The sequence below is a fragment of the Vespa crabro genome, chromosome 8 (genome assembly GCF_910589235.1).
Source record: "Vespa crabro chromosome 8, iyVesCrab1.2, whole genome shotgun sequence".
Taxonomy (NCBI): Eukaryota; Metazoa; Arthropoda; class Insecta; order Hymenoptera; family Vespidae; genus Vespa; species Vespa crabro.
This window is the reverse complement of record NC_060962.1, coordinates 3,531,022-3,542,991: the sequence shown is the minus strand read 5'-3', so window position 1 is coordinate 3,542,991 and position 11,970 is coordinate 3,531,022. Positions and strand designations below refer to the sequence as shown.

Below are 11,970 nucleotides of genomic sequence, written 5' to 3'. Positions count from 1 at the left end.
ATACATATATTTTTTCCATTGTATTTATGCTAATTTTTGTATAACATAATTTGGGAATATAAAATGTATTAATAAAAACTGAAATGTACTATAAATGTATATAAGTGGATGTTACAAAGAAATGTACAACGAAAAGGTACAAAGAAATAAGACAGATTTACAAGATACAATTTATTAATGACAAAGGTACAATACTTTGAATAATTTAATACATACGCTTGCATTTCTTTACATTAGGTCTATCATCGTTATCATTAAGTTTTAGAAAGTTCAATTATGCTGAATAAAAAATACTCAATTTGCATCTTTAAGAGGAACGTGTATATTAAAAGTTTCGTTTGAAAATAAATTAAATTATGGTGATACTATTTCTTAGCGCATTGAAGATATACACACATTAATCAACAATGATTCAAAAATATATCTCCAGAATATTAAACGTAACAACGGATACTTATTGATCTAGTGGTGGTAATTAACATTTTGATATTATGTAAAGATATTTGTACATTTGTATGTATATTGCATGATGTATATATGTATTGTAAAATAGTTATAATTTACATTCAAGTCGAAATGGTATAATGTAGATAGCAAATTCTAAAGCATTTTCTATATTACAAGCAAAACAATATTGTTATATTCATTAATATTTTGAGAGCGACAACTTAATGTCTAAGAAAAGCATCATATTCATTTAATGATAAAAAGAAATACATTTATAACATAAAGTGTGATTCTATTAGTGTTTGGACAATTAGTTATATCTCTATATATTACATTATTTCAGTATCTTTCAACAAGAACTATTGTCTTTTATATTTTTCTAAATAATTTAACTACTTATTAACGATTTTAAATTAGTAACTTGATGTAACATTTTATATATATATATATATATATATATATATATATATATATATATATATTTATATATATATATATTTTTTTTTTATTTGTACACTATTTTTGTAAATATTATAGTGCTCAATAACACTCATGCTGTTGCACTTGAAATATGATTTAACATGCATTATTTGTAATGTGTATCAGAAAAATAACTTTGAAAATATAAATTCTATCTTGAAATATCTTTGGAATCTTAGTAAATTTTTTTATATTAATAACATTTAATGAGTTCTTGCAATATACTGTCCTGAACATTTCCCATTTCGTTAACATTTCACAATTACACACATTATATTATTACATAGATTTAACAATATTTAATATTTTTAGACGAATTTAGAAACACGAGTGAAATCAGAAACAACATTACTTTTAGTAGTATTGTAATGTTAATACACGATTTCATAATTTGACAAGACACGAAGAAGACTACATTATGTTTTAAAATTAAATATGAGTTCACAACACACTTGCCAAATTCATTTGCAAGTATATGTATAAGTATAATAGGAAAAAAGAATCTAAATACTTTCATGATCGCAAAATCTTAAATTTTAGCAAAATGTTTTAATGATATATGCAATCAGTGTGACTCAGGGTCAATTCATTCCCAATAGTCATTCTTAATTGCAAATTATGTTTTGAGGTAGACAAGTATATTCTCCAAATAGCTTTTGATAGCTTTTAATAATGCTAAACTGAAAGTAAAACTTTATTTATCAACATAAATTGGCACAAAACATTTTTCTTATTTCTACATTCTTAATAAACCACAAACACAGTTTAGCATTTTATCTTGTGTTGAGTAAGACTAAATCTGATATACTTCTCGACTCATGTTGTACATGTTATATCGATGAAATACTAAATATACGATTTTTGAGCTTTACCATTGGTAATTTATTAAAATATGAAATATATCGAAGACTCATAAACAAATTGTAATATTTTATAATACTCAAATAAATTAAAATATCAAGGTCATTAATTCATTCATTCATATAAATAAAAATATCTTATATGTTCATAAACATTGCATTACTATTGATTGTAAATATACCAGAATGATTGCTTTATCAATATATGTATATATATATAGATACGTTTATTTGGGACAAATATTAATAAGAAAATAAAAATATTAATGCCAGTGTAATAATTAGTATACATATTATATTTCTTAGATATATCTCTTATAATATATCCTTTATCTGACCAAAAAGTGGTCCAACATTAGATATATAAAAATATTACACTATGAGAATCGGAGCCGCATATCAAACTCTTGAAACTGCGATATTTTTAAACGCTATTTTCAAAATACATACACATTTTTCTTAATTTATGTTAAAAATTTTACGATAACTTAAATTTTCTTTAGTGCCACACAATTTTAATTTTCTGTTTCCACCATACGTATATAGATATATAAATAATGCTTCTCGCAAATAATATTAAAGAAAAAGTGATATAATTTAGATAAGCATTTTAGATATGTAATAATGTGCATTATTACTTGTAAATATACACACACAGCTAATTTTACATATACCCAATATATCGCAATGATATTACCTTGTCACTCTTGTATTATTAAGTAATCACGAGTAACAGAGAGAGATATCATTAATTAATATCATTATTAATTTGATAAAGTAATTTAAATTTTCTGTTTCTAGGTATTGCCTTTGTACCTATTTGTTACCTGAGTTAATATATGCTTAAGGTGTAAAGATGATAACGCAAAAAACAAAATAAAGTTACCTATTTACCACTCGTGTCTTTTTACAATATGCAGTTTATTTTAAGTATTCACATTTTCAGGTTTTTTCTTTCTTCTTTGTTACGTTTTCGGCTTACCAATATATAACTACACAGAGAAGTGCATTAGTATTATAAGTTTTTTTTTCTTTTGTATAACGTTTGTGTAATGATAATACGTTTAGGATTGAATTTTGTAAATTTCTTATTTATTAAAAAGTATTATCTAAAATTCTATTCCTTTTTATTTTTCATTTTAAGCAATCAAACGCGAATATTCTAATATAACACAATACTGCACATATTTATTAAAACTTATTTTGCACACAATCAATGTGTACATCATAGACACATTACCTTCAGTTAGGTACGAGGTATTGATGTATATGAATTACACAAGAGGCGCATCATTGCCAAGATCCATTTCTTCTACAGTTATATATAGACCTTCTTCTTCGTATGTCGATTCGTGCTTCGCTAAAACTTTCAGCAATGGTCGTAGCTTCATCCACCATTGATACGTCGGAATGCGATGCCTGCGAATAAATTTTTTAATATAATATATACAATTATATATGTTTAATAAAACGCAATATATAAAAGAAACAAGATCAAACACTTACTCGAAATCAGTAACTTCCATGAGTTCTGTGAAAGGTGTGAACCTATATTGTCTTCTAACGATACCTAACATTACTGCACTAGTTGGATCCGTTGTAACTGGACGTCCTTCCGCATTAGTATATTTTTTAAATTGCTCGCTAAACCATTCAACAGCTTTAGAACCCATTTTAGTACCCAAGTTACGATCAAAAGGAGTCGGTGATCCACCTTGTTGCATATGTCCTTTCAAAGTTAAAAATAAAATTAATTTCTCAAATTTGTTACAGCTTTAGTATTTTTTCTTATATATGATATTAATTTATGTTACATATAATTACCGATTATATTCATCCTACAACTGAACAATCCTTTTCCTTCTTCACTAAATAGTCTCTGCATGAAGTCAGTATTATAATTTAAATTAGCATTTTCATTTCTAAGAATAAGTCCTCTCTGCACACCTTCTGACATTTTTGCAGCCATAGCTATTACATCTTGATTTAAATCCCTAATATTGAATTTTTCCTCGAAGATATAAGCTGCATCAGCACCACCGGCTAATCCTGCTACAGTCGCTAAATAACCGCAATAACCACCCATTGTCTCTATGATAAATACGCGACGTTTAGTACCTTGTGCTGATTGACGAATGCGATCACAAATCTGAAAAAATAATCATATAAATGAAATTTAAGATATTATATAAATAATATTAACGACACGAAATAATACTAGAAAGTACCTCAGTAATTTCGTTTAAGGCAGTATCGCAACCTAAAGAAAATTCTGTCCCAGGAACATTATTACTAATAGTAGCAGGTATCATAGCAATAGGAATTCTAAATTCTTCAAATTTGTCTCTTGCATTATAGAATGTAAGTCCTGTTTGATAACCCTATATAATCAAAAAAAAAAAAAAAAAAAAAAAAAAAAAAGAATATTAAAAAAAAGGAACAAAATAGTTGATAAAGAAATATTTTTTAAACGTTATAAAATAGATATGCACAAAAACTTGATTGTTTATTAACCTCGAATCCACCTATAATAAGCAAAGCCTGGATTCCAAATTCTTTTAATTTTTGAGCTATTTGAGGTAATTGATCATCTCTTGGAGGAGTACGTTTTGTTCCTAAGTAAGCACCACCTTGTGCTACCCATCCTGTTACAGAGGGCCAATCCATTAATTTAAACTTTCCAGATATAAGACCCAATATACCATCACAGACTCCATAGACCTAAATTGCATAATTTTATTGATAAGATTGATAAAAATATAAGAGATATATCAATTTATTTTTCTTTAACATACCTTATCACCTCTATAGATGCAGTTTCGTACAAAAGAACGCACTGCAGCATTCATACCACAAGAAGGTGAACCAATATGCATTACAGCTACCGTATGATGATCCTACAATAAAATAGAAATATGTATATATATAGCATATGTATATATATATATATATTTTAAATATTAATAAAATCTCTCATGCTACATGCATATTAAAACACAAATTTTTTTAAATGTCTTAGTATACACAATCTGAAAGAATAATTGATATACAGTAGATACATCTTATAAGAATTATTTGTTATCTATTTTATAATACATCAAGATATGAATTTACTATTTAATTCACTTGTCCACATAAAGTGAATTGCTTTTAGAAAGAAAAAGAAGTAATTAGAAATTTTTAAGAAGTGTTAAACACATTGGTAAGAAAGGGAGTAAGCTTGTGACTATTTTATATAAATTTACCTTTGTTAATGTAGGACCATTCATTTCCTGAAGCAATATTACATAAAGTATATATATTTATTTATTTATTAAATATATGTAGACATTTATGTATATATATACAGAATTACACGAAATAAGTGTCAGATAAAATAACGTTTATAAATGATTATTATTTTATGCATAATAATTTTTTTTCCTTTTTATTTTTTCTTCCTATTTTTTTTCTTTTTTGAATCTGTTATTAACAATAGTTTGACCGTTATTTCACAGTTCGACCGCTATTTCATATTTGTATATAAATACCATTTTTATATATTTTTTATTATATCATAGAATCAAAAATCTTCAAATATTAGAATTGCAATTACATGCAACGATTAATACCCATATAATTTTATTAGTACAGAAGTTATTAATTAAGACTTTCAATTTCATTTGTAAGAATATACATATTAAGTAAGAATAAACATAATAGGAAGTGTCAGAATATTACCTTTGCATCATAATCTGCAGGTGCTTTCAATCGAGTCAACATTTTGTACGTTTCCAAGTTACGAGCGAAACCTCTGTAAAATATAAAAATCATGTGAACATAGAATCAAATACACATGTATTATTAAATTATTTAAATGATATTATTTCCTTACTTTCCCCGAAGTTGAACTGCAAGATCCCAATTTTTATCCGCCATAGCTTTAGCTACAGCCTTGGTACGACGTACACATTCCATTAGTGGCAACCTAACAGCTTGATTTCCATCCAATGTAACAACGCAAGCTTCTGTTTCAGGCGTTGCTTCCATTAATGCCATTACAGCTTCAGCACCCATTCGGCATCCCTATAAAATATTACCAATTTCCAAATAAAAAAATATGTGCATACATTTGCATAAAAAAAAAACTTAAAAATTTAATCCATGATGAGAGAACATACCAACACTCTATCAAAAGCAGATGGATTACCACCTCTTTGGACATGACCCAACACAGTGATCCTGGTATCTTGTTGTAATTTATCAACAACAACTTTATGTACTTTTGCAGCAGTAATAGGATCACCATTCCTATCTACAGCGCCTTCAGCTACAATAATAATATTCAATCGTTGCCCAGTAAGACGTTCCTGAAAATATATTTACTATTTAAAAAAATATGATTACTCTTAATTTGATATAAAAAATTTATATAACGCTAATAAAGTAATTTTGTAAGCAAGGTATTAATCAATCCAAAAGAGTTATGAAGAGCATAGAATATACGACTTTTTAATTATTATAAAATACTTCTAATTGTATTCCATTTTATAAGAATTATGAAAATATTTATGCAATTAATATTGGATTATAATTCTATTGAATTTTATAAGATTTCAAAACATCGTATATTATGTTTGCTTTATGTAATGTTAGATTTAAAAAAAATAATGAACACAGAAGCAAAAAAGGAAAACAAACTACAAATAACTTACCCCATTTGAGTAAGAAATTAAGAATAATTTATATGTATTCTATTCATACAAAGCTTTTCATCATTTATGTGATTATGAATTAAACTGTAAAAAAAGCTAATTTTTAATTTATGTAAAGATGTGATGTGTAAAAAGCAAAAGCACATTAATTGCTCTTTAAAAAATGAAAAAAAAAAAAAGGTTAGCAAACCTGCAATAATTTTTTGCAGAGCTTGTTCGGCCAATCCCGCTCTGGTGGCCATTCTGGGATGAAAACATAATCTGCTTCAGAACAGATAGCTGCCACTAGAGCCAGGTAACTGTAATGGTATGTCATGAAAACTAGCTAAAATAATATGTACTACACTTCTTAAATACATTTTCATTGTCTTATTAAAGTCATAATATAAGGACAAATTTTAAGTAGAATAAATGGAATTAATCAAAAACACATTTGGCATATCAAAGAATTTTCATTGATAGATACTATATATTTAAAAAATCAAACAATCATAAAGAGATGTAACTTAATATATTGAATATTACTTTTGGTTTTAATATGAAATCTAGCATTTGAAATATATGAATGAATGTCCTTTAAAAGTAATGGGCTACATTATATTTTATAAGAAATTTGAATATATCTTCCTACAATTAAAGAGATCTAATTATTCCACGAACTGTTACTAGGATTCAAATAATAATGCAGTTAAAAGCATGTTACTAAAAGTATTCACAGCTGACAATTTGATCAGAGCCTTCTATAAAATTTCACAAAGTTCGTTGACCCAATCACCTTTTGATGGACATTCAGGAAGAAATGAATAGCAAGCTTCAAAAGCCAAACTCGAAGCTATTGTTAAATACCTGGAAGCTTCTAATTTCTGATTATATGAAATATTTTTTTCTAATCAAAATAATAAATCTATACATTTATAATTCATTTGTCAAATATGAAAGGAAGATTTTTGTCCACTCGCCCGTGTTTATTTATATCGGAGGAGAATTTTAAATGTGGTACATATTTTTAACATTGACAACCACTCAGCTATTAAAGCATGATATTAGATAAAAAATTTTTTGTTAAAATCCCATTAGTTAAAAGCAACAAAATTAAAATTTTTGAAAATTCATAAAACATGCCTGTTCCAATTTTTTACATAATTTTTCAGGCCAGTCGATGGGAGGTGGACATTCTGGGAAGAAAACATAGTCTGCCTCTGCAGCTAGAGCACCCACAATGGCCAGATACCTAGCCAAATGTTAATTTTAACTTTTAGACTGTACCATATAACAAAATGCAGTAACCAATACCAATAGATAGGTCAATATTAAAACGCAAAGAAATGTTCAAAAAAGTAGGAAACTTGTATCAGCTCTTTAGATCAACTATGATAACATAAAAAATTTTCATCCCACCTAATGACTAAATATGAAATGAATTATTATTTTCAATATACATTAAATTTTATATTATACATACCCACAATGTCTGCCCATAACCTCCATTATAAATGTACGTTGATGAGAATAAGCTGTGCTAACAATAGCATCAATACTTTCTATAATACGATGTAATGCAGAATCTGTTCCAATAGTCATATCAGTTCCACAGAAATCATTATCAATGGAACCCACCATACCAACAATATGTAAGCATTTGTACTTTTCACTTTGTTCAGGCGTTATTTCACCTAGTATGTAATTATTATTATATACAATGCTGAAGAATATAATTATTATAATAAGATCTAATCTTGTTTACACACCAGTTGCTGCAAGTTCTTTCAAAAGGTCAGCCCATTCTTCTTTGAAAAGATTTGCACCAGTTAGAGAACCATCACCTCCAATAACAACTAAATTGGATATTCCATTTGTTACTAAATTTTTAGCTGCTTTTAAACGACCAGCACGTTCTCTGAATTCTTTACATCTAGCAGATCCTATCATTGTACCACCCTAAAAATTGACAAAACTACAATTCACTAAATTGTAACAAATTTAAAACTCTTATCAAATGTTAAGTACTAACCCTATGAATAATACATGATACGGATGACCAAGTTGCTTCTACTATATTACTTCCACCATCAACCATACCTTGATAACCTTCTTTGATAAAGAAAACTTTGCAACCCAAATATATACCCATTCTTACAACTGCCCTTACTGCAGCATTCATACCTGAAAAATAATATGTAAATATAATGTGATTTAGTATACTAAAATTAAATATATTGATTACAATTTATATATTTACCTTGCGAATCACCACCACTGGTAAAGACAGCTAGACCTTTACCTTTATGACTACCTGGTTTTATAAATTTGGTTTGTTGTAATAAATCTTCCGCCATGATTGTGCCGCAAAATTGACAATTTTTCTGAAAAACAGAATAAAGTAAAAAAAAGGAATCTCTAAAAGGTATTTTGTAAGGGATTAATTATACAAAATATTTATAGAATTTACTTTTACAAATTATTTTTACTAATGTTATTTACTTAATGCTATTACTCTAAATGCTATTTACTTAAAACAGTTCCAAATTGCGAATCACAAACACAAAGTACTTCAGAACTTTCTCTTGATAAGTCACAAGAACTTGATTTATCATCGGTATATCTATATTCAATATCAGATTCTTTTTTAGTATCGTAATCTTTATCTAATATAACTGGTTTATTATATGCAAGAGATTGCATTGAATTAGCAGTAGAACAATGATCAATATGATTTTTCTTCTTAACATTTATCAGTGGATAGACATATTCGTTTTTGGAATGTATATTTTTCTTTTTATTGTAACTATCCATATTTGAGACTAAAATTAATGATAAACAATATAAATTAAAAAATGATAAAATAATCTAATAACATTATTAATTATTGTTTAATTACTGTTCTTATAATCGTTTAAAATCCGAACGATGAATTTTGAAGTAATAGAGACGATCTTTTACCTTGACACAAAAATTTTCATAGCATACTATATCTCTTTTTTCGAGCGAGTTTCTTTTATTACAATATAACATAAACTTGTAATGTGCCTCAATAATGTATATAGCATATATAGATATATATATATATGATATGTAAGATATATTAAAGTTTGGCAACGATAAACTTTTTTTCATACAGGGACGATTATCTTCATTTAAATAATCGTCTTCATGTTTGCGATCGAATTTTAATTATTTTAACTTCTAAATTCAACAAATTCCAAAAATTCTTTAAGAAATATAAAGATAATAGAAATACGAAAGAGACATTCAAATAATATTCTCAAAGGATCGTTTTGATCTTCGAAACGTAGTGTCATTATTAAAAGAAACATTTTGGCAACATTTCAAAGGTGGGAACGTCAAATCAAAACATGAAAACCCGACACATTAATAACATAGTATATAGTAACAGTTGTCTATCGAATAAAGGTCAATTCACAACATTTCCCATATTGTTTCTACGTTGACATAAATAATATTTATGCATTATACAATATTGGTATGAGTGAACCCTTCCCGTTCAATATCAATATCCGTGCATAGACGATAATTGCAACAATATTTTGTTACAATTGAATCGTACAATATTGAGAAAGAAAAGACGAGATATGATGTTCTCAAGCGTATTAAACACGAACGTAGGACAAACCTAAAGTTCCTGGAATAATACTTCGAACGTATACCGACGTACGTAAAAATGTAAGTAGATACGAATATGGAATTTTGTGGATCGACCTTAACGTCAAGAAGCAAGTGACTATTGACGTAAAGAATTTTTTTTTCAACGCGTTCGAAATAATTAGAACGTTTTAATGATTTTATATCGAGCTCAGAATAGTTAAAACGATACAAATAATGAAAAATTTGGCATTTCTGACATGCCAAATGTCAAATTTGGATACAAAATTCGAAGTTTTTTTAATACGAACATAAAGATATTTCATAATGGCGTTATTACTTACTTAAAGAAGAAATTTACGCTCAACGAGCGAAGGAAGCAACGATAAAACGTGCTCTTCGCTCTCTCTCTCTGTCTTTTTCTTTTTCTTTCTCTCTCGCTCTCTGTCTGACAAAATGCAGCACTCTAGCTGCTACCTCTCGAACCGTCAAAGACAACACTCGCACAACGTTTGGGCGACTGAAGGTGACCTTTAAGTTCCTATACTCCACCACAGACCCTGCTTAAACACTTGTTCCCCACCACATCCGATTCGATTACCAATCAACGTTCGCCGACGGACACGTTAGCCAATCGCAGGACGTTTTAAAACTCGCGCTGAATTCTTCGAATACCTTACGTAAAAATTTCGAACTTTCATCTCCTACCATCATTGGTATCGTGAAAAATGATCATTTTTTTAAGTTTTCTTATCCTATCAAGTAATCTCTTTCTCTTGATACGTTTTATAGAGAATATCGTATTTTTTTTTTTTTTTTTTTTTTTATATTGTATTAACAGACAAAACAGACACGCAATTTGAATGACGTCTTGTCAAAGCTTACAATTATCGATCGATATGTGTATGTCTATATATATATATATATATATATATATATATATATATATACTAACTCTATTCAAAAGTACAGTTGGTAGTGATTCTAAATTTATCAACGATAGACAAGTATTATTTTAACACTCATCATGATCGTATTGACTTTTTTTTAATAATTTTTTTTCTTTCTCCCTCCCTCAGAATCCGAATTTTCATCTATAAACATGTAAATATTTCCATAAACTCTTTCCTATAATATCAATTGCGAAATAATAAAATTCTTGAGATGAAAGAGAGAGAGAGAGAGAGAGAGAGAGAGAGAGAGAGAGAGAAGGGGGAGTAGAGACATGAAATACATCGAAAAGAAATTGTTAAGGGACATTGTACGAACAAAAACTCGTCCTTCCTCTCTTCGACATTAAAAATGAATTCGTAACAAAAAAGTCCTTTTAAAAAGTTTTTTCTTTTTTTTTTTTTTTATTACCAATCGCAATACATACATACATAAATACTTACGAACTTTTGTGATACTTTTCATAACAAAGTTTCATCATACTTTCGTATTTCGTCAGAAGAATCGAAATTTACCTTTTATAGACATTATAACATTTTCAAACTTATACAAATTTTTATTCCCGATAAAAATACAATATGTGATGATGATGTAATATAATTGTGAATCATAAAATTCATTCAATTCAATGTGAGAATGCGTTAATTAATGGTGTCAATCGTTATGGTACCAACCAATTTAGTCGTTCACTGATCTGAACAAGAACTTTCCTGCGTAGAGATATGGATTACGTGATGCTTCCAACGAAGTCATGTGCTGTCAGGTATTCGAATATACGTGACGATGATCTCGTAGGTCACAGCGTCCGTTCTAACTTAACCACTATCTGACAAAAAAAAGAAACAAAAAATAAAAACTACAAACAACGATCTCTTTTTATCAACATTTACATGAATAAAATATTTACATATACAATTTATGTTACGTCACAAAGTTAG

At 27.8% G+C, this 11,970-nt stretch overlaps 1 protein-coding gene across 6 annotated transcripts; it reads right to left on the bottom strand.

Annotated features, from left to right (window-relative positions):
• Positions 1–156: 156 nt before the first annotated feature.
• Positions 157–10,622, bottom strand: LOC124426359 (ATP-dependent 6-phosphofructokinase). Of its 6 annotated transcripts, XM_046967967.1 has the most exons (17): positions 10,426–10,621; positions 8,721–8,844; positions 8,493–8,644; positions 8,230–8,419; positions 7,944–8,154; positions 7,604–7,712; positions 5,948–6,136; positions 5,662–5,852; positions 5,508–5,580; positions 5,033–5,059; positions 4,583–4,684; positions 4,302–4,508; positions 4,016–4,168; positions 3,612–3,936; positions 3,294–3,516; positions 3,028–3,206; positions 157–2,779 (listed from the first exon to the last, which is right to left on the bottom strand). In XM_046967967.1, exons 2-16 carry the CDS (start codon positions 8,815–8,817, stop codon positions 3,062–3,064), a joined length of 2,394 nt encoding a protein of 797 aa, XP_046823923.1. In that variant the 5' UTR covers positions 8,818–8,844; positions 10,426–10,621; the 3' UTR covers positions 157–2,779; positions 3,028–3,061. The 6 variants fall into 6 exon arrangements, with proteins under 6 accessions (XP_046823923.1, XP_046823921.1, XP_046823922.1 ...); XM_046967965.1 differs by having other exon boundaries at positions 157–3,206; XM_046967966.1 differs by lacking the exon at positions 7,604–7,712 and adding an exon at positions 6,672–6,780 and having other exon boundaries at positions 157–3,206.
• Positions 10,623–11,970: the final 1,348 nt, after the last annotated feature.

Excerpts from the sequence above, each read along its gene's own strand:
- LOC124426359 (XM_046967965.1), bottom strand. The coding sequence starts at position 8,817 with ATGGCGGAAGATTTATTACAACAAACCAAATTTATAAAACCAGGTAGT. Across the intron at positions 4,685-5,032 it reads ATGGTCCTACATTAACAAAG|GATCATCATACGGTAGCTGT; the intron begins GTAAATTTATAT and ends ATTTTATTGTAG. Across the intron at positions 3,937-4,015 it reads CCTTAAACGAAATTACTGAG|ATTTGTGATCGCATTCGTCA; the intron begins GTACTTTCTAGT and ends TTATTTTTTCAG.